We start from the raw sequence: 27,055 nt of genomic DNA, 5'->3' as shown, positions 1-27,055 counted from the left end.
GACAAGTTGAGAAATTGAATTCAGTTAATCTGTTAATTTGTCACCAGATTAAAGTAAAGTGGTTGAGTTGTCGTAAAAACCCAACTGGTTCACTCATGACCCCTCTGGAGAGGAGCCTGCCACCCCTACCCAGTCTAGCCTACATGCGACTTCAGTCCCATATCGTTGGCTCTTAATGCCCTCAGGTCAACTGAGGATGGGCAATAAATGCTGCCTTGCCAGCCTCGCTCATATCCCGAGAACAACTATATATTTTTAAAACTTCTCCATTTCAATGCAGCCTTTAGTCTCAGAAAAGCAAGGGCCCAAAGAGTATTCTGCTGATTATACTTCTCTTTGAATTGAGCAGTTGACCACAAACCATACTTTAATGAACCTTTTCTTCACATTGGAAGATTTCATTAGTGGATTCAAAAGGTCTTCCACAATGTTAAAAAATCCTGATGCATATCTCTTCTAATGACTTGACCCATATGGATTCCTGACAATTTTAACAATTGAACGAATAATCATCCAAGATTGAAGAATTCGTCATACTTTGCCGTACTTTTTTCTACTGTGATTTAAGCTTTTTGCTGAGCATATTTGGGAAATTACATAATGGGGTTGGGGGGGTAAACATAGGCACAATGGTCCCAAAATTTTATGGGTTGTGCCAAGATTGCAACCAACCATGTCCACCAGCACTGACCAAGCTGGAGGTCGCAAGGTCAATGGGAGGGAACTTCATCTGTGCAGAAAAGCCAAGAGCATGCCCCACATAACTTGAAACTTAGGACACCTATCCACTATGATAGGGAAGGGGGTGGCCCAGCCCCACCTCCTGACCATCACATGGGAATATTTTTATGGAGGGGAGAAAATTGATACTCCACCAGTGGGGCCCACAGACACTGCAGAGGCCATTACACCTCATCTCACTCAGCCACTATTATGCCAAGGCCAGGATCTAGAATTCATAACTTAAAAGTCCCCGTTGACAGCCCTGTAATTTGCTTTTTAAAGGGTGGACAGAAGAGTCCCCACTTATTTGGCTGTTCAGAAGCTCTCAACAGCTGAAAGCCAACAAGGCTAGTGCTTCACTATTGGCCTAGGGGTTCCACCGGTCTCCCATCGGGTGGGCTGGCAGAATCCAAGAGGAATTTCATAGCCAATAAGTTACTGAAGCTGACAAATAAAAACCACACAACTTTGTACACTTTTTCAAAATGAAAGTAATTCAGTAAGCAAACAAAGATGCTCAACACAAGGTATATGTTAACAAGCTAAATTTACAATACCTCGAACAATAAGCTCAGCAAAATTCGATACACCAGAGCCTCTTTCAGACTGGGTCACGCAACGATACAAATCTTGATCATTCTTTTTCACTTCTTTCAATTTGAAGGATGCTGCAAACCGCCTGTGATTTATATTCTTCGTCTGAGCAACTGGTATGTCTTCCCCATTTCGTTTCTGATGAACAAAAGATTTTTTTTTAAATTGAAAATGTTAGTTATTTCTTATTATGTCTTAGGTCCAAATTAGTGATCATCAATTGAGAAATTGTAAACAATCCTGGTTTAGTTAGCACATCTAATAGACAACCCATTTAGAAATCTGAAAAAAGAACTTGTAATTCTATCTCACATATACACCAATTTTACTTTTTGGCAAAATAAGCCCAGCTATTTTTCATTTTGCTGTTGCTCACAGTGCAGTCTATCAATCATAGTATCAGTGTACTAAGTTAAGTTATTAAAAATTGAGTACAGATCATGAAATTGACATTTTATTCCAATCTGAAGACCAAGTAGCTCCGTTTGGGCGATTATGAAATTGCACAATTGGCTTTTACTACTTTCAGGAATAGTGATCTCAACAAAACTAGCAAGTTGAAAGAGAATTAAGATTACCCATTCCTGCCCAGAAATTTAACTTATTACATGTAGTTTTGTACAGCTTTGAGTAAAAAAAAGCAGAATTTATACATGTAAACCAACAGTCCTTAAAACACCTTCTCCACTGACACCATTGCTGTCTTCCCATAGAAATGAAGGTTATCACAGTATGAAGCTTTCATGCCACTGTATCCTTCCAAGCTCCCCAGTAGATGCTTAGCAATTCAAGTAATCTGCAGTGAACATACATCATGAAAATAGCTTCTGCTAGCTTTGATGTCACATCTCACAAGACGTGGATGATCAGTATTCCTTTGAGACATGATTAACTCTTCATGCCCTCTGAACTTTGCCTAGCAAGCCATCAAGTTATAAATACTCAAATAGAATCATAACCATTAGCCAACATCCCAGAACCATCCATCCACATCACTGGGAACATCCTATCCCATTAGCAGAACACACCAAAAATGGGGCTCAGTGGTATCTATTAGGTGGAAGTGACCCTGGGAGTCATCAACATTGACTCCAGACCTGATGACTTCAAGCATCTGAATGGTAACAGATTAGGAAAAGGGAAGGTGCAACGAGACCTGGGTGTCATGGTACATGTGTCATTGAAGGTTGGCATGCAGGTACAGCAGGCGGTTAAGAAAGCAAATGGCATGTTGGCCTTCATAGCAAGGGGATTTGAGTACGGGGCAGGGAGGTGTTGCTACAGTTGTACAGGGCCTTGGTGAGGCCACACCTGGAGTATTGTGTACAGTTTTGGTCTCCTAACTTGAGGAAGGACATTCTTGCTATTGAGGGAGTGCAGCGAAGATTCACCAGACTGATTCCCGGGATGGTGGGACTGACCTATCAAGAAAGACTGGATCAACTGGGCTTGTATTCACTGGAGTTCAGAAGAATGAGAGGGGACCTCATAGAAACGTTTAAAATTCTGACGGATTTAGACAGGCTAGATGCAGGAAGAATGTTCCCAATATTGGGGAAGTCCAGAACCAGGGGTCACAGTCTAAGGATAAGGGGTAAGCCATTTAGGACCGAGATGAGGAGAAACTTCTTCACCCAGAGAGTGGTGAACCTGTGGAATTCTCTACCACAGAAAGTAGTTGAGGCCAATTCACTAAATATATTCAAAAGGGAGTTAGATGAAGTCCTTACTACTCAGGGGATCAAGGGGTATGGCGAGAAAGCAGGAAGGGGGTACTGAAGTTTCATGTTCAGCCATGAACTCATTGAATGGCAGTGCAGGCTAGAAGGGCTGAATGGCCCTATGTTTCTATGTTTCAGTTTAAAGAAGAAAATCTCCTGCTGATCACCAATGCAGTCAAGAATGTTGGTGGACAAATAAACAAAAGGAGTTGGAGGAGGCTCCCTGGAAACCTCATCTTCAATGACAGAGTGCAAGAGGTAAGTCTAAGGTGTTTTCAAGTATCTTTAGCTAAAAATGTTGAGCAGAACCTAGTCAACCTTCACCAGAGGTCCTGATCATCATACATGCCAGTATCCAGCCAATTTAGTTTACTCCAAATAAAATTACAATGCGGCTGAATTTATTGAACACAGCAAAGGCTATGGCCCCATCAACATCCCAGTTGCTGACAACCTGTGCAGCAGAGCTGGCCACTCCCCTAGCCAACTTGTTAGCGCACCGCTGTGACTGTAGCATCTACACAACACTGTCTAAGGTTGCCCAGGTATGCCCTATCCACATAAAACAGGACAAATCTTAGCTGGTCAATTACCACCTCTGGTCCCTCAACATTTGTGACTCTATACATAGAATAACTCTCTGGCATTCAATTTATAGAATATGTCACAGCTGATAACCAGAAAGTTCTCACCCAACAGCACTGCCAATACACAATTTGCAGAGGTTAACGGATAACCATCAGGATCAGAAGTGCTCCACTAATTTTATCGACTCTCATCCAACCAAAGAATACTCACGCCAAAGCTGACACTCCCAATGCCATCCTCTATGAGATCAGCTAAAATTGGCATAGATCAATGATCAAACGCAAAAAATTTTGATCTGCATGGCAAAATAGAATATCACTCAGTGCATTTAAGCACTGCTCCAATAGGGGAACCCCAGATCCAACACGCTTTGAAAAAAGTGTTTAATTTATGTAGTTTTCACCTCTTATTAGCCACTGTGCTCCATGGGGAGATTCTTCTATCTAATTTGATCCTCATCTTCCTGGAAGTCATTGACTCCCATGGTGCTGACAGCCTTCCAGTACGTCACCTAAGTCACCATCATTCCTTATGTGTGAATGCAGACAATGATCGTAGATATTATAACAGCCAAGCCTAATCCTGTCCTCACCCAACATCTACAAGTGCACACTTTCCAGCAGGAATCACCAGGCAACAATCAGGAGCAGGAATCCTTAAATGTTTTCCCCTCTCCCATGTGGTAACACCACTGCTAACCTGGATAAGATCAGCAAACTCAACACAGATGAATGATTGGGCCTGGAACCAGCTGTCAATATGATTCGGAGCCATATCACACTTTGGATTTAGTCACTAAGCCATTATGGGAGCAGTCAAAGCCATTGAAGGATGAAGTGATTGGCTGCCAAACAAAGCCCTCTTTTGCCAAAAAGGCATGGGCTAGTATTTACTCGTTCTAAAATATTGAAATAACCCCCAAATACATAAATATATCCGAAACACTGCTCACTAATGCAACCACAGGGCAATGAATTAATACTACCCTTCTCCCAGAGCTCCTGATCAGTTCAGTCCCTATTGTAATACACAGCTCCAAGTAATGCTTACACCCTACCAGGCAGGTTCAAGAGATAAATCTTTTCACCCTTGGGCTGCTGTAACTGCACACTAGTTGCAATTCAATTACTGAATTGACATTTATATTAGAAAGCAGAATGAGAACAGATTTTTAAAAAATACTGCCTAAAGTTAGTCATTTCGTTCCCAGTTATAATTTACTTTTTGACATTCCATCCTACTGTAGACCATTTCATAATGTATACCCCCCTCAGTGGTGTGGTCTGTGAAAGCATTGCGTCAAATACATCAGAGGGGGCATATTTTTAGCGATACAGCCAGCTACAGCAGTCTTTTCGGTAGTCCATGAAGTTAATATTTCCCCTAGCCCAGTATCTCAAGCACTGCTGTAAGAAACCATCATAGGGTTTAATACACATTTGCTACTTTTGGTACCTGCTGACTTAATCTAGAGCACAAAACAAAAACACATTTTTGACCTCCGATATGTTAAAGCTGACTGCTGCTTTCAGAGATACAAGTACATGAATTCAGTGCTCTGAAAGTTTAAAATCAATACGTGGATGCAGTACTTACAGCCCCATTCCCAGACCATATGAAAATATTTGTCTTGCAATTACAAATACAAAACTAGCTCTTAGGATACAAGATCCCTTACAGCTTTCAACTGTAAACATTTATACAAAAAATGTTACATGCTCAAGCACTCGGTGTTTTTATTCCATGGCGTGTTATACAGGTACAACCTCCGAAATCTGGAAACCTTGGGAGCGAGGCCATTCCGGTTTCCAGATTTTTCTGGATTTCGGCCCAGAAATCAGACATCCCGACTCAGGAAACCCCTGGGTTGAGTTTCGGGTATTTCCAGATTTCGGAGGCGAAATCCGAAGTCCTGAATCCAGAAACCCCAGGGCCAAGTATGAGGTTATAAGAAGGTTGGAGTGGGGGGGTTGGGAAGGAGAAAGATTGATTTTGCTTTAACAATGGATACTTACAATCGATACTATGGGCTGGAAATTCACCAACCTTGCACCCGTTTTTTCGGTGATATTTCGTCGTTTTGGGCAAAAAACAGTGATCCGCTAGTTTCGCTGAAGTCTTGTACCGGCAGTTTTTAAATACCGCTGAAAAGCGGACCGCCGGTGTGCAAGACTGGAAATAGCGCTTTCGCCTTAATTTTGACTTTTGGCGCACCTGTATTCTGGGCAATAAAAAACGCCCGAGAAAAACCTGTGTTGTAGCCCCAATAACAGCAGTAGGTATGAAGACCTGCAAAGAAGGCAAGTTAAAGTTTTTATTTTTAAATTCTTTTTCAACGATTCAATAGTTAAGTGCCTTGTGATTGTTTATTTTTTGCAATTTTTTTTGCGTTTTCCCCCCTCCCAAGACCTCTCTCAACTAAATTTGGTGAGGACCACGGTTTCCGCCGTGAATCCTCGTGCAATGCCGATTTTTACCGCTGGACACATTTTCTAATGAAACTTAGGCCTTTAAAAAATAGCGGAGTGATTAGCAGTATTTTTGGCGAAAAATACTGAAAAAATACACTGAATTTTTTGGGCATACATTTATTTTATCATACTGTTGTAGAAAATGAGTGTAATTTCTGCAGAGGGAAGTGAAATCTGCAAGGCACCAATGATTATGAAAATAATAATCTGCACAACAAACAGGGTAAGGTACCACCCAATATGAAAATTTATTCAACTTGCAAATCCAACTGATATCTGTTTAATAGATAGCACATCTAAGAGGTGCCATATGATTGTTTTTTTGTACCACTATTCAAAGTTTAACTTTGTTTTGTTTTAAAATGAATTTGTTTGTGCTTTGGAAATCATGTGCAATCGAGCACGCATAAATTTTTGAAATGTAACCATGATCCTGCTGTAATTTGTTTCTTGTGCGACCATGTGCCACCATTATGCAAACACTGGGATAAAGTGTGACATGTTGAGCTGGAAGTGACTCGGGCTGTTTCGCATGCCATTTGGCCATTATACAGGATCAAACAGAGGAGGTAAAATCATCCAAAGGATCTATAGATGAGTAAGTGTTTTTTTAAAAATGAGATAAATATTTATCATACAAGATATTTATGTATTTCAGATACTCATCTATGATTTTTTTTCTGTATTCTTACAGTAAAAAAAAGTATCAAAATTTATGCGGTTAAATTTTTCAATCTACCGACATGATCATTATACCTGTGGTAAAATAAAAATATTTTCCCGTACATGTCCTATTGCAAACAATTTTTAACCTGCCATTCTTTATTTCATCAATGATATAATAAACACAGTATTATGCGAGTTGTGCATCAGTGCTTTTATTATACCCAATGCTTCAAAAATTCACTTATGTCTATCACGAGAGTTATGGGTCTTTGTGAAATCAAATAAAAGCCAGTAACATGCCATCATAAGCACAACACTGAACAAAATAAACCTGTGCCACACTGATGGGGATTTTTATCCCTGAATTCTTGCCAAGGCTTGGACAGTATGCAGACATCTTATTTTCAGTAGAGTTTTCTAAATATGCTCAAATATCAGGATCAATGTACACATGCATCACATTAATATACACACTCTATATAAAAAAAAATCACTCCCAAATTGTAAACTGTCCACTTGAATCGTGCATCAGTTGCCTGCATCTTTCACATCAATGGGAAGTTCTCATCTATTATGTGTTCCATCGTCTTTATCAATAGAATTTTACATAGCTTTGACAATAACCACTCCCCAGCTGTAATTTACACAGCAATGATTGATTCCGCCTCTGGATTTCTGAAGCCAACAGTCACTTGAGTCTCATTATAAAACCTGAAACAAATTTGCCCTAGGGTAATGTTCTGAGTGTGACGCGCAGCATCTATTAAATTACATTCCAGATTGTAGATTCTCTTGGTGTTTGCATATAAATGAAAAGAAAAGCAACAAACATGAAAAATTAATATAAGTTAAGCTACCTAAATTTTGCACGTGGAAAAATAATCCTAACTTATTGATAGCAATCCCTTAATAGGTTGAGGAAGTGAGAATAGTGTGGAAATCATTGACAGCATTTTCTGTTTTTGACAGAATGAGTTATCATGAGACAGATGGGAGTACAGTATTGCTAGATCTCACCTGCAGCCATAGCTTGTTATTCACTGTATCCCTGCCTGTAGCGATGCATTGAAACGTAGCATTTTGTCCTGCATTTACTTCCACATTTCCAAGTCGCAAAAAGTGAGGAGATTTGTCTGTAAAATATTAACATTTTGACATGTTCACGATAAAGGTCAACTCAATTTGGATTTATGAGCAGAGTGGACCAGTATTCTGAGTGTGCTAGTGCACTGTACTCACTGCTTTGGTTTCATTTAAACATTTATGAAACACTCAACTGTAATCTTGTAAGCTAATCTTAACATTTGTTCCTTAATTTGCTTGAATATTATCTTTCTTTTAGCGTAAAACCAATTCAAATTCAATCATATCCAACTCTTTTCTGGGGTACATGGAACAAAATCAATCTTTTAACATATACACTAATGCACAAAGTACAGTTAAAAGAAAGAAAGGCTCGCATTTATGTAGCGCCCTTCATAAGAACATAAGAAATAGGAACAGGAGTAGGCCATTCGGCCCCTTGAGCCTGCTCTGCCATTTAATAAGATCATGGCCGATCTGATCATGGCCGATCTGATCATGGACGCAGCTCCACTTCCCCACCCGCTCCTCATAACCCCTTATCATTTAAGAAACTGTCTATTTCTGTCTTAAATTTATTCAATGTCCCAGCTTCCACAGCTCTCTGAGGCAGCGAATTCCACAGATTTACAACCCTCAGAGAAGAAATTTCTCATCTCAGTTTTAAATGAGCGGCCCCTTATTCTAAGATCATGCCCTCTAGTTCTAGTATCCCCCATCAGTGGAAACATCCTCTCTGCATCCACCTTGTCAAGCCCCCTCATAATCTTACACGTTAAAAAATTGCAGACAAGAAATTGGGCCTTTACCAGCTTCCACCACACCCCATCCCATCCCATCCCCATCTCCACCACACCACACCCCGCCCCCACATCATCCAGAAACAAATGATTCCAAATTATTTAACTGCTGGGTTTGGAGGATGCTGTGATCAATTAAATTACTGAATACCCAGCAATTTATTTTAATGAGTGAATTCATTGTATTTTCTGCCCTGGTTTTCCCAGATCAAACACCAATTGCAGCCGAGCCAGCATGTGGGAGAACACCTACTCTCGGACTTGTATCAGTGCCTTTCTGAATTTGTACCAGAAGACATACCAGAACAGTCCTTTTTCTGGGGAAGCACGATTCAGGTCTGTATGATTCTCTGGACTATAGCACCAGTGAAACATTTAGTCAAGTGACAATTTTTTTTATGTAATGCTTAGATTTGGCAAACCATATTTTGAGGGCGAAAAATCAAGTTTGCACATCATGTGTGAGCTGTCGATTGTTGAACAAAGATCTCCAAAACTACCAGTGTGATGAATCAAAAATGAATGGAAATGACTTAAAGCAATAGATAAGCAGCTACAAAATAAAAAATGTTCTCTCCACTGTCATAGAATCATAGATTAGTACAGCACAGGCCATTCAGCTCATCGAGTCTGCACCAGCTTTTTCGAAGAGCACTCTAGCTCGACCCACTCCCTCGCTCTTTCCCTGAATCCCTGCAATTTTTTCTCTTTCAAGTATATATCTAACTCCCTTTTGAAGACTACTATTGACTCTCTATCCACCACCCTATCAGGCAGTGCATTCCAAATCCTAACCACGCAATGCATAAAAAAGGTTTTCCTCATCTCACCTCTGGTTCTTTTGCGATTCACCTTCAATCTGCACCCTCGTGAGATCTACCCTTCAATCATCGGAAACAGTTTCTCTTTTTTTACTCTTGCATAATCCTTCATGATTTTAAGCACCTTGATCAAATCTACTCTTATCCTTCTCTGCTCTCAGGAGAGCAATCCCAGTTTGTCAAGTCTATCCACATAACTGAAGTCCCTCATACTGGAACCATTCTAGTAAATCTCTTCCGTACCCTCTTCAAAGCCTTCCCATCCTTCCTAAAGTGTGATGCCCAGAATTGGACACAATAGTCCAGCTGGGGCTGAACTAATGTTTTATATAGGTTCAGCAAAACTTCCTGGCTTTTGTACTCTATGCCTCTATTTATAAAAACAAGAATCCCATATGCTTTATTAACTGCTTTGTTAACCTGTCCTGTCACCTTCAAAGATTTGTGCACAAGCACCCCCAAGGTGTCTGTTCTTAAACCCCTTTTAAAATTGTACCATTTAGTTGTATGGTCTCTCCTCATGTTTCCTACCAAAATGCATCACCTCACACATCTCTACATTGAATTCCATCTTCTATGGTTACCCTTCATTCCACCAGCCTGTCTATGTCTTCTTGAAGTCCATTACCATCTTCCTCACTATTTACTACACTTTTACATTTTGTGTTAATTGCAAATTTTGAATTCTAAGCTGTGCGGCTGTGCAGTAATGGGAAAGGTCCCACGCAGGCCACTCATCGGCTTCTCCGGGGGGGGGGGGGGGGGGAAAGAGATCAGAGCAGCCCCTATACAACGGGCCATGTGAAATCAAAAATATTATTGTAATGTGACATAAATCAAGCAAACCACTGTTGGCCCTTTACAAAGTGGGATTTCTACAATTTCTCTTATCACATGACTGTCACTGCGAAGTGAAAACTCTTAATTTGTAGATTCTAACCTTTATTGAAAGTTTTCTTTGTATTTTAAGTGTTAAAACTAATTAAATTGAGTTGGGGTGGCAGAATCGGTAAGAATATCCACAGAGAGCAGACACCCCTCTGCATGCTTTTCCAAACAGAACAGCGATCTAACTAGAGGAATTAATTTCTCAAATGATTTAATTTTGATGACATTTGACAAGTTGGTACTGCAGACAAAATGAATGCAAGACAGCTCCCAGCATGCTCAGATTCTAAACTAACCAGAAATTGGTCAAAATATGATGCAGGTATTTTTTGGAATTAAAGGAAATCTGGATGAGCAGATATCATAAAAAATAATTTGATTTTCATGCCACAGATTTTTTTTTATTTGTTTCTGTTAAATTGCAGTATGTTCCATAATGAGAAATAATTCTACACTATGTACTTTCATCAACACGTAAATGTACCTATTATGATTATGTTTCTATCTACATTATTTTGGATGAAGCGACTAAGACATTTTTGCTGTAGAGAAAATGCAGAAGTCTAAATTTGTAAAGGGCCTCCAGTGATTCGCTCAATTTATGCCATATTACAATAATATTTTTGACTTCACATGACCCATTGTTAGAGGCAAGGGAACTTAAGTTTAAAACAAATCTCTGCTGGTCTATAAATCACATGAGGGGTTATGAAGATAATGGGAAGGGGGGTGGGGGGGTGATCTTCCTTTACTTGATCTGCTGGTGCATATCTGTGCTTTTCACTTGAGAGATAAAGTGCTAGAACTGACCAAACTATCTATTACTTTGAATTGACCCGATCACTTATTTTGCACCATAATGACAGTGCCATATAATTCATGTGAAAATGAACCGTGCTACCTCACAAACACATGTCATGATATGTTATGCTGGTTAGCACAATTTGATCACCATTGAGCATCCAACTCTGCACACGTACAGTGACATGAGTTTCATACTAAACTGGAGAACTTAGTTTATGAGGTTTCTATTCTTAGCAATTTTTTCTTACAGTGAGGGTATCTTTGCTTAGACACTATTATTTGAGGAGGCTAACCAGCTGTTGTGTTGTTATTATGAGAAGTGTTTTAGGAAATGTTTGCAGCTGTTTCATAATAAAGACAGTCAACCTAGTTACTGCCATGAGTTTCCTGGCCAGGAAGTTGTGGTTGCAGTTAAACCAGTAACTAGGCAGATCCAAATTAATTTACTGTACAAAATCATAGGCATGCTCTGAGAAGGTAAGATAATGGGACTAAAGGCAGATAAATCCCCTGGACCTGATGGCTTGCATCCTCGGGTCTTAAGAGAAATAACGGTAAGGATTGTGGATGCATTGGTTGCAATTTACCAAAATTCCCTAGATTCTGGGGAGGTCCCAGCAAATTGGAAAACTGCAAATATAATGCCCCTATTTAAAAAAGGAGGCAGAAAAAAAGCAGGAAACTATAGACCAGTTAGCCTAACATCCGTGGTTGGGAAAATGTTGGGAGTCCATTATTAAAAAAGCATTAGCAGGACATTTGGAAAGGCAAAATTCGGTCAGGCAGAGTCAGCATGGATTTATGAAGTGGATGTCATGTTTGACAAATTTGCTGGAGTTCTTTGTGGATGTAATGAACAGGGTGGGTGAAGGGGAACCAGTGGATGTGGTGTGTTTGGACTTCCAGAAGGCATTTGACAAGGTGCCATATAAAAGGTTACTGCACGAGATAAAAGTTCACGGGGTTGGGGGTAATATATTAGCATGGATAGAGGATTGGCTAACTAACAACAGAGAGTCGGGATAAATAGTTCATTCTCTGGTTGGCAACCAGTAACTAGTGAGGTGCCGCAGGGATCAGTGCTGGGACCCCAACTATTTACAATCTATATTAATGAATTGGAAGAAGGGACCGAGTGTAACGTAGCCAAGTTTGCTGAGGATACAAAGATGGGAGGAAAAGCAATGTGTGAGGAGGACACAAAAAATCTGCAAAAGGGCATAGACAGGTTAAGTGAGTGCGCAAAAATTTGGCAGATGGAGTATAATGTTGGAAAGGCTGAGGTCATGCACTTTGGCAGAAAAAAAATCAAAGAGCAAGTTATTATTTAAATAGAGAAAGATTGCAAAGTGCCGCAGTAGAGCGGGACCTGGGGGCACTTGTGCATGAAACACAAAAGGATAGTATGCAGATACAGCAAGTGAGCAGGAAGGCCAATGGTATCTTGGCCTTTATTGCAAACGAGATGAAGTATAAAAGCAGGGAAGTCGTACTATAGCGATATAAGGTATTGGTGGGCCACACCTGGAATACTGCGTGCAGTTTTGGTTTCCATATTTACGAAAGGATATAATTGGAGGCTAGGTTGATTCCGGGGATGAGGGGGTTGACTTATGAGGAAAGGTTGAGTAGGTTGGGCCTCTACTCATTAGAGTTCAGAAGAATGAGAGGTGATCTTATCGAAACGTATAAGATGAGGAGGAGGCTTGACAGGGTGGATGCAGAGAGTATGTTTCCACTGATGGGGGAGGCGCGAACTAGAGGGCATAATCTTAGAATAAGGGGCCGCCCACTTAAAACTGAGATGAGAAGAAATTTCTTCTGAGGGTTGTAAATCTGTGGAATGTGCTGCATCAGAGAGCTGTGGAAGCTGGGACATTGAATAAATTTAAGTCAGAAATAGACAGTTTCTTAAACGATAAAGGGATAAGGGGTTATGGGGAGTGGGTGGGGAAGTGGAGCTGATTCCATGATCAGATCAACCATGATCTTATTGAATGGCAGAGCAGGCTCGAGGGGCCGTATGGCCTACTCCTGTTCCTATATCTTATGTTCTTATGTAATTCTCTGCCAGTCCAGGGCAGAACACATTGATGCTTATATATAGTGCCCTCACAATGTCTGTTTAGGATATGGAACACTTTCTCCTATCTCTTCCTTTCCTCAAAACTTTTAAAGCTTTCTTAAAGTTGTGTTTTTTCAGTTATTGTTGGCTTCAACTTATAATCAATTCAAATTATGAAAGCAAGAGAGCTTTGAATAAGTGATAGTTCATTCTGAAAAAGGTTAAACATGTGTTGTGTGTTAATTGTGAGGCACCTGCAAGTATTACAGAAAGTGCTTCTCATAATAGCAACACAACAAATAATATTGCGCAAACAAGGATGCCAATTCTGGAAAGAAAACTGCCACACTAAGAAAAATGGAGTAAATTATTGGGCCCAAGTTTCCGCCCTCTGGAAAAACGACGCATCTCGATAAGGTGCGGCGACTTTCTGGAAGAAAAAGGGTGCCGAAAACTTACCTTGTGATTCTCCGGTCCCCTCAGGACGTCTTCATGCTCAGCGTGATGCAGCACAAGGAGTCGGGGGCGGAGCCAGGTCCTGGCGCTGAAAACAGTGCCGGGACGTTTGCACATGTGCGCTAGAGTGTGCGCGCATGTGCAGTAGCTCCAGGCTCCCGTGGCGTGGGAGGGGCCCAACCCTAGCCCTGGCCGAATGGGCTCCCCGGGCCTCCGACCTCCCTCCCGTTCAGCCTCCTCCCCGCCCTCCCTCCTGTTCAGCCTCCTCCCCGCCCTCCCTCCCGTTCAGCCTTTCTTTCCCCCACCCCCCTCCTCCTCCCCGCCTTCTCTTCTCCCCCCCCCCCACTCATCAGCGGGGCACGCCCGGCATCTCGCTGGGGGTGGGCCCCGCACGAAGTGATGGCGGCGGCCCGTTCAGCGCCCCCCCCCTCCCCTCCCTGCTCGCTGTCAGAAACACAGAGACACTGACAGAGACATACTGAGAGAGAGAGAGAGAGAGAGAGAGAGAGAGAGAGAGACAGACACTGGTGGGGGGGGGGGGGGGGGGGGAGAGCATCCCAGCACACTGTTGGAGGGCCTCCCAGTGCTGCAGTAGGTGAGCAGAAATAATTTTTTATTTATTGATTGGTTTTTTATTTTTTTCAATATTTTATTTTCTAATTTTTTTTGATTGATTTATTGGTTGATTTATTGATTTATTTATCATTTATTATTGATGATGGCTCTTTATTTGTAAAAGTGAAGCGTATTAATGTTTGTAAGCTTCCCTCCCCACCCAGCTATCTTTCGTTCCCTACGCCTGATTTATAAGTGTCGGCAAGGTTTTTCTGAGCGTACAAAAATCCACACTTACTCCATTCTCAGTTAGTTTGCAGTAAGTTTTCACTGCCTAAACTAGCAAAACAGGCGTAAGTGGCTGGAAAAAAAAAATCTGTTCTAAAATGAAACTATTCTAACTGACTAGAACTGGAGAAAACTAAATGCTGAGAATTGCAATTTCTAAGATGCTCCATTCTAAACTAGTTGCTCCAAAAAAATAGGAGCAACTCAGACCGAAATTTGATCCCATTGTTTCTTTATTACTGGCTATTTGTTAAAGGCACTATATTCATGCAATTTGTTGTTGTTGAAAGCAGTAAGAGAATTTACTAGCTATCACTTGTTTAAATAATTTTAAATTGCACCACTCACTGTTTACTAATGCAGATAAGAGTTCTCAATTTAATTATATTTAAATTTGCAAAAATGCATCGTACAATCTAAAAATCTGGAAGAGTAAGTTTTATTAGGTGATTTTTTTTTAAGCTTCGTTTTCTTTGCACTTTAGCATTATTCCACATTTTGAATTGCATCAAAAAGTTTAGGACCACTTTTCAGAAATCAGAATGCTCAGTCAACTCCATTAAAATGGTATTTTAAAAAAATATATTAATTTATGCTGAGTACTTTTCAGGTTTACTAGTGCTTAATTTTTCAAATGCAATTTTATCTTTCCAGAATGATGCATGTTGGATCAATGGATTAAACAAATTTCAGTGTTGTGTTGTACTTGAGTAAAGTTTTCCACTGCAGGCAATTTGTCAGGCAGAGGTGGAGAATTGCACAATACGGACTCAAGATTGGTCAATCCAATTCAAAAACTTCAAAAGGTATTATTAAATTTTTCTTGAATTTTGAAGTGTTCATAATGGAAAATTTCCAAAATTTTTATTAAAGAAACCATGTTCTAAACAGACATTGAGCTTGCCTGTCCTAACTTAAAACTAGAAAGACCTGATTGGACTGCTAGAAAAGTTATTTGCAAGAGTACTGCATCCGAGGAGCAGAGGGAAAAGCTGGCGGGGCTAGAGTTGAATCACAGCATGCATATTCTTGAATCCACAGGATAAGTAGTTTAGGGAGAGTTATTGAGATGATTTGTTGGTTCATTAATAGATGCACAGGCTGATCATTGTTGGATAGAGACCGGCAATAACAATTTCACAGCAAGATTAAAAATGGTTATTTTGACGACAACAAAGTAGCAATTTATTTAAATGCCAATTTCAATGTCTATTTAATGTCCAAATTAACTCTTTGCTGGTTTCTAATCAAAATTCTAATCATAGTTCTGTACTTTGAACCAAAAGCATAATTTATTAAATGAACACTTACCACATGGGTAGCTCAACACCTGAACGTCGTCGATTGCAATATATCCAGTTTGCTCACGAGAGACATCTGCTTCAAAAATTACCTACAAACATAAACATTGACATTTGTTCATTTTCCATCCTATTCTCAAGTAATGATTCTTTTTTTTAAAAAAAAAAGATTCTCCACCCCCATCTCTGCCTCGCCTCTACTTAAAGTACTGCTGGTGAATGGTTCAATGGGCCTTGTCCAGTGATTGATCTTTATGTATGAGACTAGACTAGGCATTGAAAACCCATTTAAAACACAACAGCTTGTAGTAAAATATCCCAAGGCGCTTCCCAGAAGCGTTCTCAAGCAAAATTTTTACTATGAGCACATAATGAGATATTAGGGCAGATGATCAAAAGCTTGGTCAAAGAGGTAGGTTTTAATGAGTGTATTAAAGGAGGAACAGAGGTAAAGAGGTGGATAGGTTAAGGCAGGGAATTCCAGAGCTTAGTCTCGGCAGCTGAAGGCATGGCCGCCATGCAGCGATTAAAATCGGGGATGCTCCAGGCATCTCCTGTCCTCACTCAATGTTGCCATAGGACTCACTAGATGATGATCTGGTATAGGGATCTTGCTTAATTTCCCCCTCCCTTGGGCCAACTGAGGCACCTCGACTGTCCCTCTTGCATAATTAGTTAACTCTGCACAGAAAACAAACCTGGAAGTTTCCAGCTGATATGGCTAAGTTACACAGTCTTCTTACCAAGAGCCACCTGGGGAGCCCATTTGATGTATTAATTTTGTCCTTTCAACTCATTAGAAAGCAATATTTATTTATTGGTCAAAGTTCAGGAAACTGCACAATTTACTGTTTTAATATTCAGTTTACCTGCCATACAGCATTATTACATATAGAACATTTTAACCACTGGTTAAAAAGAGCATAACTATATATTTTTTTAATTAATTCTCAGGATGTGGGTATTGCTGGCAAGCTAGCATATATTACCATATTTAGTTGCCCGAGAAGGTGTTGTTAGGCTGCCTTCTTGAATCGCAAGATTTTGTCATAGTTTGAAATAACCTTGCGAGGTAATTACAGAGCGCAGTTAAGAATCAGCCACATTGGTGTGGGACTGGAGTCACATGTAGGCTAAACTGGGTAAGGATAGATTTATTTCCATAAAAGGACATTCCTGAATCAGTTGGATTTTTTTAACCAAAAATCGGTAACTTTTACCGATACCAGCTTTTCATTTCTAGATCTTTTAAAACTGAATTCAAATTCTCAAATTGCCATGGTGAGATTTGCACTCATGTTCTCTGGGAAACTAATCCAATAACATAACTATTATACCCCTAATTTTAGATGTAGATCAACTCAACAAGCAATACTTTTATGTTTACTTATTTAAAAAAGTGAATTAAAATGATTGACAAGATTTAATTCTTCATTTTCATCAACAGAAAAACCAAACATACCAAGAACTTACTCTAGTACATAACATAATAGAAGCAGGAGTAAATCTCACATCCCCTCGAGCCTGCTCCACCATTCAATAAGACCATGGCTGATCTTCTACCGCAATTCCACTTTCCCACCCGATCAATGTCCATTCTCTTAATGTCCAAAAATCTATCTATCTCCATCTTGAATATACTAACGACTGAGCACCCATGGCCCTCTGGGGTAAAGATTGCCAAAGATTGACAACGCTAAATGAAGAAATGTCTCCTCATCTCAGCCCGAATGGCTGTCCCCTTATCCTAAGACAATGACCCCTAGTTCTCGACTTCCCAGCCAGAGGAAACATCCTTCCAGCAATTACCCCGTCAAGACCTCAAAGAATTCTGTACGTTTCTATGAGATTACCTCTCATTCTTCTAAACTCCAGAGAATATAGGTCCACTCTACACAATCTCTCCTCAGAGAACAGCCCCCCTCTCATCCCAGGAATCAATCTAGTTAATCCAATTCCCCCCCCCCAAGCCAAGTAAATGCAGCTGCTTTGAGACGATCATGGACCCAATATGTGCCCATAACACTCAGTGACGGCAAGGTTTAAAACCTCATCAGACTGCCACAGGTGCAAAAATATTAATTTGTCTCCCAAACACACCTAACCAAAAGGGATAGGGTGAAGATATGTTTCCAGGCTTTCACAAATTATGGTTAAACATCAACTGCTAACACATGCATAGATTCTTGAATTTTATTGCCTTGTGCCATGTGTCCCCAAAGCTGTGGTTGAGATCTCAGGGTCGATTTTCCTCGAATGTGTGTATGGGAAACTGATATTCCCAAGGTGCAGTAGAGAGAGAAAAGGGACACAAACCACTCACGTCAGGTCTCCGTCCCGATTATGAACCTTGCTGGAATTTCTTGGGCCTCCCCCACAGGATGCAAATGATCCTGTGCTAATAATACGCACAAACCCAGTACTGGTTTTAAAGGGCACAAATTTCGGGCCCTTATGGCTAAGGGGATCAAGGGGTATGGAGAGAAAGCAGGAAAGGGGGACTGAGGGAATGATCAGCCATGATCTTATTGAATGGTGGTGCCGGCTCGAAGGGCCGAGTGGCCTACTCCTGCACCTATTTTCTATGTTTCTATGTTTAACCAGCAATGCCACCCCTTTCTGTCTATCTTTCCTCAATGTTGAATACCCCTGGATGCTGATTTCCGAGCCTTGGTCACCCTGGAGCCATGTCTCCGTGATGCCAATTACGTCATAACCGTTAACTGCTATCTGCGCAGATAATTTGTCCACCTTATTCCGAATGCTCCTCGCATTGAGGCACAGAGCCTTCAGGCTTGTCTTTTTAACACACTTTGCCCCTTTAGAATTTTACTGTAATGTGGCCCTTTTTGCCTTGGGGTTCTCTGCCCTCCACTTTTACTTTTCTTCTTTCTATCTTTTACTTCTGCCCCCATTCTACTTCCCTGTCTCCCTGCATTGGTTCCCATCCCCTTGCCATATTAGTTTAACCCCTCCCCAACAGCACTAGCAAATACTCCCCCCCGAGTACATTGGTTGAGGGATTTGGCAAAGGTAATGCTGTTGAATGTCAAGGGGCAGTGGTTAGACTCTTTCTTTTTGGAGATAATCATTGCCTGGCACTTGTGTGGTGCAAATGTTACTTGCCACTTATCAGCCCAAGCCTGAATGTCATCCAGGTCTTGTTGCATGTGAGCATGGACTGCTCCATTATCTGAGGAGTGCGACTGGAACTGAACACTGCAATCATCAGCAAACATCCCCACTTTTGACCTTACGATGGCGGATCGGTCATTGATGAAGCAGCTGAAGATGGTTGGCCAAGGACACTGCTCTGAGGAACTCCTGCAGCGATATCCTGGGGCTGAGATGATTGACCTCCAACCACCACAACCATCTTCCTTCATACTTGGTGAGTTTTCTCCTGATTCCCAGTGACTTCCATTTTACTAGGGCTCCAATACTTGGTCAAATGCAGCCTTGATGTCAAGGGCAGATTCTCTCACCTCACCTGTAGGATTCAGCTCTTTTGTCCATGTTTGGACCAAGGCTGTAATGAGGCCTGGAGCTGAGTGGTCCTGGTGGAACCCAAACTGAGCATCAGTGAGCATGTTATTGGTAAGTAAGTGCCACTTGACAGCACTGTTGACAGCACCTTCCATCACTTTGCTGATGATTGAGACTAGACTGATGGGGCAGTAAATGGCTGGATTGGATTTGTTCTGTTTTTTGTGGAGGGGCATACCTGAGCAGTTTTCTACATGGTCGGGTAGAATCCAGTATTGTAGCTGGACTAGAACAAATGGTGCTGACCGTTTGCCATTTCCACTGGATTAAATTACAAAACCACTGCTTATAACACATTAAGTGGCCAGGCTATTTTGGGCATACTTTGTCGTGTCACTTTCCTTTCTTGCTCTGACACTTTGGTCCTCTCCCATTCAGTTAGATGAAAGTTCACTTCCATGAGCTTCTATGCAGTGAAATAGCTATATTCAAGTAGAATAGTCTCAGCTGTGGCTCAGTGGTTAGCACTCTCATCAGAAGGTTGTGGGTTCAAGTCCCACTCCACAGACTTGAGCACATAATCCAGGCTGACACTTCAGTGCAGTACTGAGGCAGTTCTGCAGTCGGAGGTGCCGTCTTTCGGATGAGATGTTAAATTGAGGCCCTGTCAGGTGGACATGAAATATCCTACTGCACTATTTTAAAGAAGAGCAGGGAGATTATCCCCGATGCCCTTGCCAATATTTATTCCTCCATCAATGTCACTAAAAACAGATTATCTAGTCATTATCACATTGCTGTTTGGAGGATTTTGCTCTGCACAAACTGGATGCCACATTTCCTACATTACAACACTGACTACACTTCAAAAGTACTTCATTAGCTATAAAGTGCTTTGGGACGTACTGAAGTCATGAAAGGCACTATATAAATACAAGCTCTTTCTTTCTTTTATCATGTTCCACATCAAGTTTCATTTGTGCCTTTTTCATGGAAAGTTTACTCAAAAGCATATGTATCACACAGGAGACTACATCCGTACTCATAAAATGGCTTACTTCAGCTATCTTACATGGAATTGCCACTCGAGTGACTTCAAGGTGTTGTCATCTCCAAACATAAAGCATTTTATATATACTTTTATATTCCTTAACCTTGCATCAATAATCACTACTTAGTGAATCAAGATAACATTTTAACCAATCTATCCCACATACACAGTTGAAGTGCACGCACTAATACATCATAATTAACAGAGTCCACGACTAATATATTTCTCACAGGATTAAAACTCCTTGTGATCAGTATAATCTGTTCATATTCATCATTATCTTCATCCTCTTCCTCAGAACTACTTTTTTCTTGTGCTATTTCAAAGACCCTGCATCTTCACTCTGGGCAATTCACCACATAATCTAAAGCATCTATTGACTTTTCCTTGGGAATTAATTCATCCATTATTACTGCCCCAATTTTGTCTTCTGTTGATAAAACTGGATTTTCTCTACATGCTCTTCAACACATTCTGTTACATAAATGCCTCCATCAGGTATCTGGAATATTTCGAAACCTGGTAACCATCAAATATGCTATTCTTTGTGGCACAGTGGAATGCCTCATTTGTTCTCTCTCTCTCTCTCTCTCTCTCTCTCTCTCTCTCTCCCCCCACCCCCCGACCCGAACCTAACCTCCCCGACCCAACGCCACCTACCTGTAAATCTGGTGCTGGGGACGGGCCCTGCCCAAGGTCTCAGGCCGGCCCGTTCAGCCTTCGGTCCCGAAAGGCCTGCCTGAAGCACTTTCACACAGGTAGGAAGATGGTTTATTTAATCTTTTCTTGGCTTATAAATGTTTATTCAGGTTGGATTTATTTGTATAATATTTGTAGAAGTATAAATAAGGATTTATTATAGAATTTAATGACTTCCATTCCCCCCATCCCCCCCGCACCTCGTTCTGGACGCCTAATTTGTAACCTGCGCCTGATTTTTGAATGTGTAGAACAGGTTTTTTCAGTTCTACAAAAATCTTCACTTGCTCCATTCTACTTTAGTTTGGAGTACGTTTTCACTGTGGAAACTTTGAAATCAGGCGTCAGTGGCCGGACACGCCCCCTTTTGAAGAAAAAATTCTGTTCCAAAGTAGAACTGTTCTACCTGCCTAGAACTGCAGAAAAAAAAATGTGGAGAATTGCGATTTCTAAGATAGTCCGTTCTCCACCAGTTGCTCCTAAAAATCAGGTGCAAATTATGTGGAAACTTGGGCCCAAAGGAACTGATCCAGAGTCTATACAATGTTGGAAAATGATCACCAATGCATCCACTATTTCTAGGGCCACTTCCTTATGTACTCTGGGATGCAGACTATCAGGCCCTGGGGATTTATCGACTTTCAATCCCATCAATTTCCCTTTTACAATTTGTTAACTAATAAGGTCAAGCAGTAACCCGTGTCCACATAACAACCTCATTCTTCCACCGGTCATAGGGTTCAAAGTCTGAGAACATTGGAGGGTAGTCGCACCTCGACGATTTAAACTTGCTTTCTGCCATTTTCCACAATGGCCATTAGGCTTTCAAGGTTTATGTCCCCTCCAAAAAAGTTTACAACTTCCACCTTTAGGCAACCATTTTCTGCTACCATATAAAAGCCAGGTGGTGATGGATATGAAACTAGAGCCTCGTTTTTCAGTTGCTTACAAGCCTTACATTACATACTTTGCACCACCACCACCACCCAAGATAAGCTTGCAACCCTTCCCCAGCCTACTCCCATATATGAGCACCAGAGAAAATACCCACCACCTGAATACAATTACTACCCAACTGAATACAATTAACACGCAGCACAATAAAAAAAATGGACACGAAGCCAAAGATTGAGAGAAAGCTTGGTCAAACAGGTGAGAGTCTTAAAGGCGGAGAGAAGAGACACAGCAGGATTTTGGAAGGGAATTCCAGAGTGCGAGGCCCAATCAGCTGATGATGTGACTGCCAATGGTGGAGAAGGGAGTCAGACGTTAACCTTTTATTCTCATCACTCATTTTTCCTTGAATTGGTTTACTGAAATACTCGATGAATTTTCCCTTCTATAGAGGATGGTATCTTCCTTTGTGCATTTCTCATCACATGTTTATTGGTACACTAGAGCTAGCTCTGCCTGTTACCAAAAGGTGCAGAAATGAACTGGGACCTTAAATCTTTTGTGGCTCTTGAACCATATTTCTCAGTAGTTTTGATTGAAAACCATTAGTTACAGCACCATTAAAAACATAAATTGCAGTCATTCTATACAGGAAACATTGAAATCATTCACAACAGGAATTTTGTTAATCATCACCTAAACAGATGTGGGCTGGGCATGAGGAAGAGGGAAGTGGAATGACTAAGGAGGAGGGTGCTGGGAGAAGGGGATGAAAGGTTATGAGGATAAAGCTAAAGATAATGTTTAGGCGAGGCAATGGGAGCAAGTGCCTGAGAGGGTAGTGAAGGTGATTGTGGGAAGAGGTAAAGAAAATATTTGGAACGAGGGGCTAGTGGAAAGGTGAGGATGCAGGTGGAAGCGAGGGGAGAGGTTTGAGGCAATGACAAGAGTGAGGGGCCTTTTCACTTTATGGAGACTTGCTCCATCTTTTCAGCGTTGCAGGTTTTCTTTTTTTTTAAATAAAAGAATGCCCAACTAAGTCCCCTTTTTTATTATTTCTATTCATACAACTCCAAATCTTCATTCTATAAAGTAAATAAACAATGCTCAGTGCTGTATGTATAGGAGTTGCATGAATCATGATCATCTCTGAAGTGCTTGTGTAGAAATATATAATGGGCCCAAGTTTTGGCTGTCCCGCAGAACGGTGCACCTCTGAGAGGCCTACCTATTTTGTTGAATTAAAAGCGCGCCTTAAACTTACCTCGCAATTCTCGGTGTTCAACAGGCCTGTTTAGCAGTCGGTGCAGCGCAGCACAAGCAGGTGGGGGCGGAGCTACAGCCCTGCGCTGAAAAGAGTGCTGGCAGCTGCGCGCGTGCGCAATAGCTCCTGGCCCTCCCAGCGTGTTCCGTCTCCGGGCGACCCGATCCCTGGCCGAAGGAATGTTGCTATGTTCACCGCCTCTATCCCAAGTCATGTGGGCCTGCCTGCCTCACCGTCCCTCGACTTGCCGCCACTGCCCTTACCTCGAGGCCCTCCTCACCAGCCCGCCTAAACACCTCCTCGGCGGCAGGACCCGCCCGAACTCCTCCCCGGTGGCTGGCCCCACCCAAAGACCTCCTCCCTGGCGACAGGGCCCACCCGACCTGCAGCTCTTCGGCGGCGAGGCCCGCCCAAACTCCTCCCCGGCGGCTGGGCCCGCCCGACCAGCTCTTCGGCAGGCAAGAGCTGGGTGTGCTGTTGGAGGGCTCCCGGTGCTCCCGAACGGATAGGTGCTGCAGTCGGTGAGTAGAAACTTTACATTTTTTATTTATTGATTTATTGATTGATTTATTGATTTATTTATCACTTATTATTGATGATGGCTCTTCATTGCTAAAAGTGAAGTGTTTAATGCTTTGGAAAAGCTGCTAGCTTCCCTCTAACTTCTCCACCCCACCTCCCACCACCACATCTCTGGCTACCTACGTCTAATTTCTGAAGTGTACGTAAGGTTTTTGTGAGCGTTCAAAAGTCGACACTTCTAAGTTAGTTTGGAGTAACTTTTCGCTGCCTGCACTTGCAAAACAGGCGTAAGTGGCTGGTAACACCCCCTTTTGAAAAGAAAACGGAACTTAAACGAAACGAAACTAACTCACTAGAACTGGAGCAAACTAAATGCTGAGAATTGCGATTTCTAAGATACTCCAAACTAAACTAGATGCTCCAAAAAAATAGGAGCAACTCCAGCTGAAACTTGGGCCCAATCGGCTGGAGAAAAGTGTTGGCAAAAAGGAAAATCAGCCACAACTCCGATTCTGGTTTGCTATCCTATGACACCCATTACAAAAGTGTGCAAGGAGACACTGGCTCAGCTGTGATGCTCACATCAACAATTGTGCTGCTATGTTTACATCATCACTTTTAAAGAATCAGCAAATTGCAGTTGACCAGTTGCCATCTGTTGAAACACACCCAACATAAGTCAGCATTGCTGGAAAAAAAGTGCAGTGAAAACTGGAGGGAGGAGGGTTAAAAACAGTCCTATCCAGTTCACCCGAAGCTTAAAAAACAAAATAGTCAGATTTTACAGCTGCATTAAGGTACTGAAAATGTATAAATAATGTACAAGAAATTCTATTTTATTGTTTCAACAGGCCATGAAAATTCTCCTTGTTTCAATTTTATTAATTTAAAAAGACTGCACTGAATTATGTCAAAGCACAAGATACTGCAGGTGTTCTTCGTTAGGACTTGCATACTGGACCTGACTCTCTCGCTTCCCCTTTTAGAAATCATACAGCTTTCAATTATTCTACATGGTGGAAATAAAATAACTTTCAAAACATTCAAAGCAATGAGTCAGAGGATATGTATATTCATATCAAAACTCTATTCAGTAAAACTTACTGGAATTATTTTTTAAATTATATAAAGTCATTATCAATTGCATTACCCCATTAAGCCATTATGCAATGAGCTGGGATTGCAATCAACCTGTTGAATGCAAACTAGTTCAATATTTTCATATAATTTGCATGTTATTTGCTTCAATTTCTTTGATGCTGCAATCAGAATTGTCGGCAATTTTTAAGTGTGTATACAATGAGAATAATTCATATTTTTAGTTTCTGGTTTTAACTGTGAAATTTGAACATGGATACAATTCTAAGCTACAGATTGCAGTGTCCCAATCAAATGATTCGAAAAAATTCCAACTATATGATTTGATAATTTGGCACTAAATTATGATGCTCCACTGCTGCTATAGGGAATAATTTAAGAATTGCTTTTATCAGATTAATAGGCTTCTACGAACTCTCATATCTCTCTAGTTTCTCTCCCAACTCCTCTCATGCTCTCTCCAAGCTCATCTTGTCCATGAAACCTACCTCCTCCTCCCTCAACTCTATTCCCATCAAACTGCTGACCACCCAACATCCCATCCTGGCCCCCATGTTAGCTGATATTGTTAACTGTTCCCTCTCCTTTCATACAGTCCCCTTTCCTTTCAAATCTGCCACCATCACCCCTCTCCTTAAAAAAAAATCAACTCCTGTGCCCTTGCAAACTACCACCCCATTTCCAACCTCTCCTTTCCAAAATGATTACCTTCCTTATCTGTGCTCATGTTTCTCATAACTCCATGTTTGAACCTCACTAATCATGTTTCTGCATGGAAACAGCCCTTATCAAAGTCACAAATGAGATCCTATGTATTGTGTTTCTAATACAGATGAGGTTGCACATAGGGAGGTTAAAGTAACAGTGACCTCAGTCTTTAATAAGACACTCCAGAGTGAGGAACAGGCCTAAGGGGCCGGCTTATATACAGTGCTCCCAAGGGATGCTGGGATCCCTTGTGACTTCAGGGGATGAACTCCCTGGTGGCGGAACATGGGAGTGCATGCTTTACAGATACACATCACTCCCCCGCCCGCCCCCAAAGTCAAAGTGAAAACTATTTACAAGGTGGACTGCCTCGGTACAAATGTCTCTTCTGGTGTGTTGGCTGTGCCCTCCCTGGGCTGGCATGTTGTTGGCCCTGCAGGGCTGCTAGGTGAGCCTAGCCTTGCTGGGCTGTTGGGCGTGATGGGTTCGATTTCCTGGTCGGGCGTGGTGTTGTTGATCCTTTGGGTGTATGTTGTGGGCTCGAAAAAGGTGGTGTCTGCTGTGGGTTGTTCAAGGCAGTCTGTGAACCGCAGCCTCGTTTGGTCCAGGTGCTTTGTGCAAATTGGTCCATTGTCTAGTTTGACTACAAACACCCTATTCCCTTCTTTAGCTATCACCGTGCCCGCGATCCACTTGGGACCATGTCCATAGTTTAGCACATAAACAGGGTCATTCAGATCAATTTCCCGTGACATAGTGGCGCGACCATCGTTTACATTTTGTTGCTGCCGCCTGGGGTGAACCAGCGAGGGTCTGATTTTAAGTGTCCTTTTCATGAGTAGCTCAGCCGGGGGCACCCCTGTGAGCAAGTGAGGTCTTGTGTGGTACTGAGCAGTACTCGGGACAGGTGGGTTTGGAGTGAGCCTTCTGTGACTCGTTTAAGGCTCTATTTGATGGTTTGTATTGCCCGCTCTGCCTGCCAATTGGAGGCTGGTTTAAATGGAGCCGAGGTGACATGTTTAATCCCATTGCGGGTCATAAATTCTTTACATTCGGCGCTGGTGAAACACGGCCCGTTGTCACTGACCAGTATGGCAGGCAGGCCGTGGGTGGCAAACATGGCTCTCAGGCTTTCAATGGTGGCGGTGGCAGTGCTTTCCGACATTATTTCACATTCAATCCATTTTGAAAAAGCATCCACCACCACCAGGAACATTTTACTGAGAAATGGGCCCGCATAGTCGACATGGATCCTCGACCATGGTCTGGAGGGCCAGGACCACAAACTTGGTGGTGCCTCTCTGGGCGCGTTGCTCAACTGAGCACACACGCTGCATTGCCGTACACAGGACTCTAAGTCAGAGTCGATACCGGGCCACCACACATGGGATCTGGCTATCGCTTTCATCATTACTGTACCCGGGTGTGTGCTGTGGAGATCCGAGATGAACGTCTCCCTGCCCTTTTCTGGTAGCACTACGCGGTTACACCACAACAGGCAGTCTGCCT

General features: G+C 41.8%; 1 protein-coding gene across 3 annotated transcripts in view; it reads right to left on the bottom strand.

The window, feature by feature from the left end:
• The window catches only part of ptprk (protein tyrosine phosphatase receptor type K), a 779,294-nt gene that overhangs the window by 436,359 nt on the left and 315,880 nt on the right, over nucleotides 1-27,055 (bottom strand). For all 3 annotated transcript variants that reach the window (XM_070885263.1, XM_070885265.1, XM_070885264.1), the window contains exons 4-6: nucleotides 15,835-15,916; nucleotides 7,781-7,896; nucleotides 1,281-1,455 (exon numbers count right to left, since the gene is read on the bottom strand). In XM_070885263.1, coding sequence (XP_070741364.1) covers nucleotides 1,281-1,455; nucleotides 7,781-7,896; nucleotides 15,835-15,916 — 373 coding nt within the window. The remainder of the gene's footprint in view (nucleotides 1-1,280; nucleotides 1,456-7,780; nucleotides 7,897-15,834; nucleotides 15,917-27,055) is intronic.

The sequence above is a fragment of the Pristiophorus japonicus genome, chromosome 7 (genome assembly GCF_044704955.1).
Source record: "Pristiophorus japonicus isolate sPriJap1 chromosome 7, sPriJap1.hap1, whole genome shotgun sequence".
Lineage (NCBI taxonomy): Eukaryota > Metazoa > Chordata > Chondrichthyes > Pristiophoridae > Pristiophorus > Pristiophorus japonicus.
The sequence above is the reverse complement of the archived record's forward strand: the minus strand, read 5'-3'. Positions and strand labels throughout refer to the sequence as shown.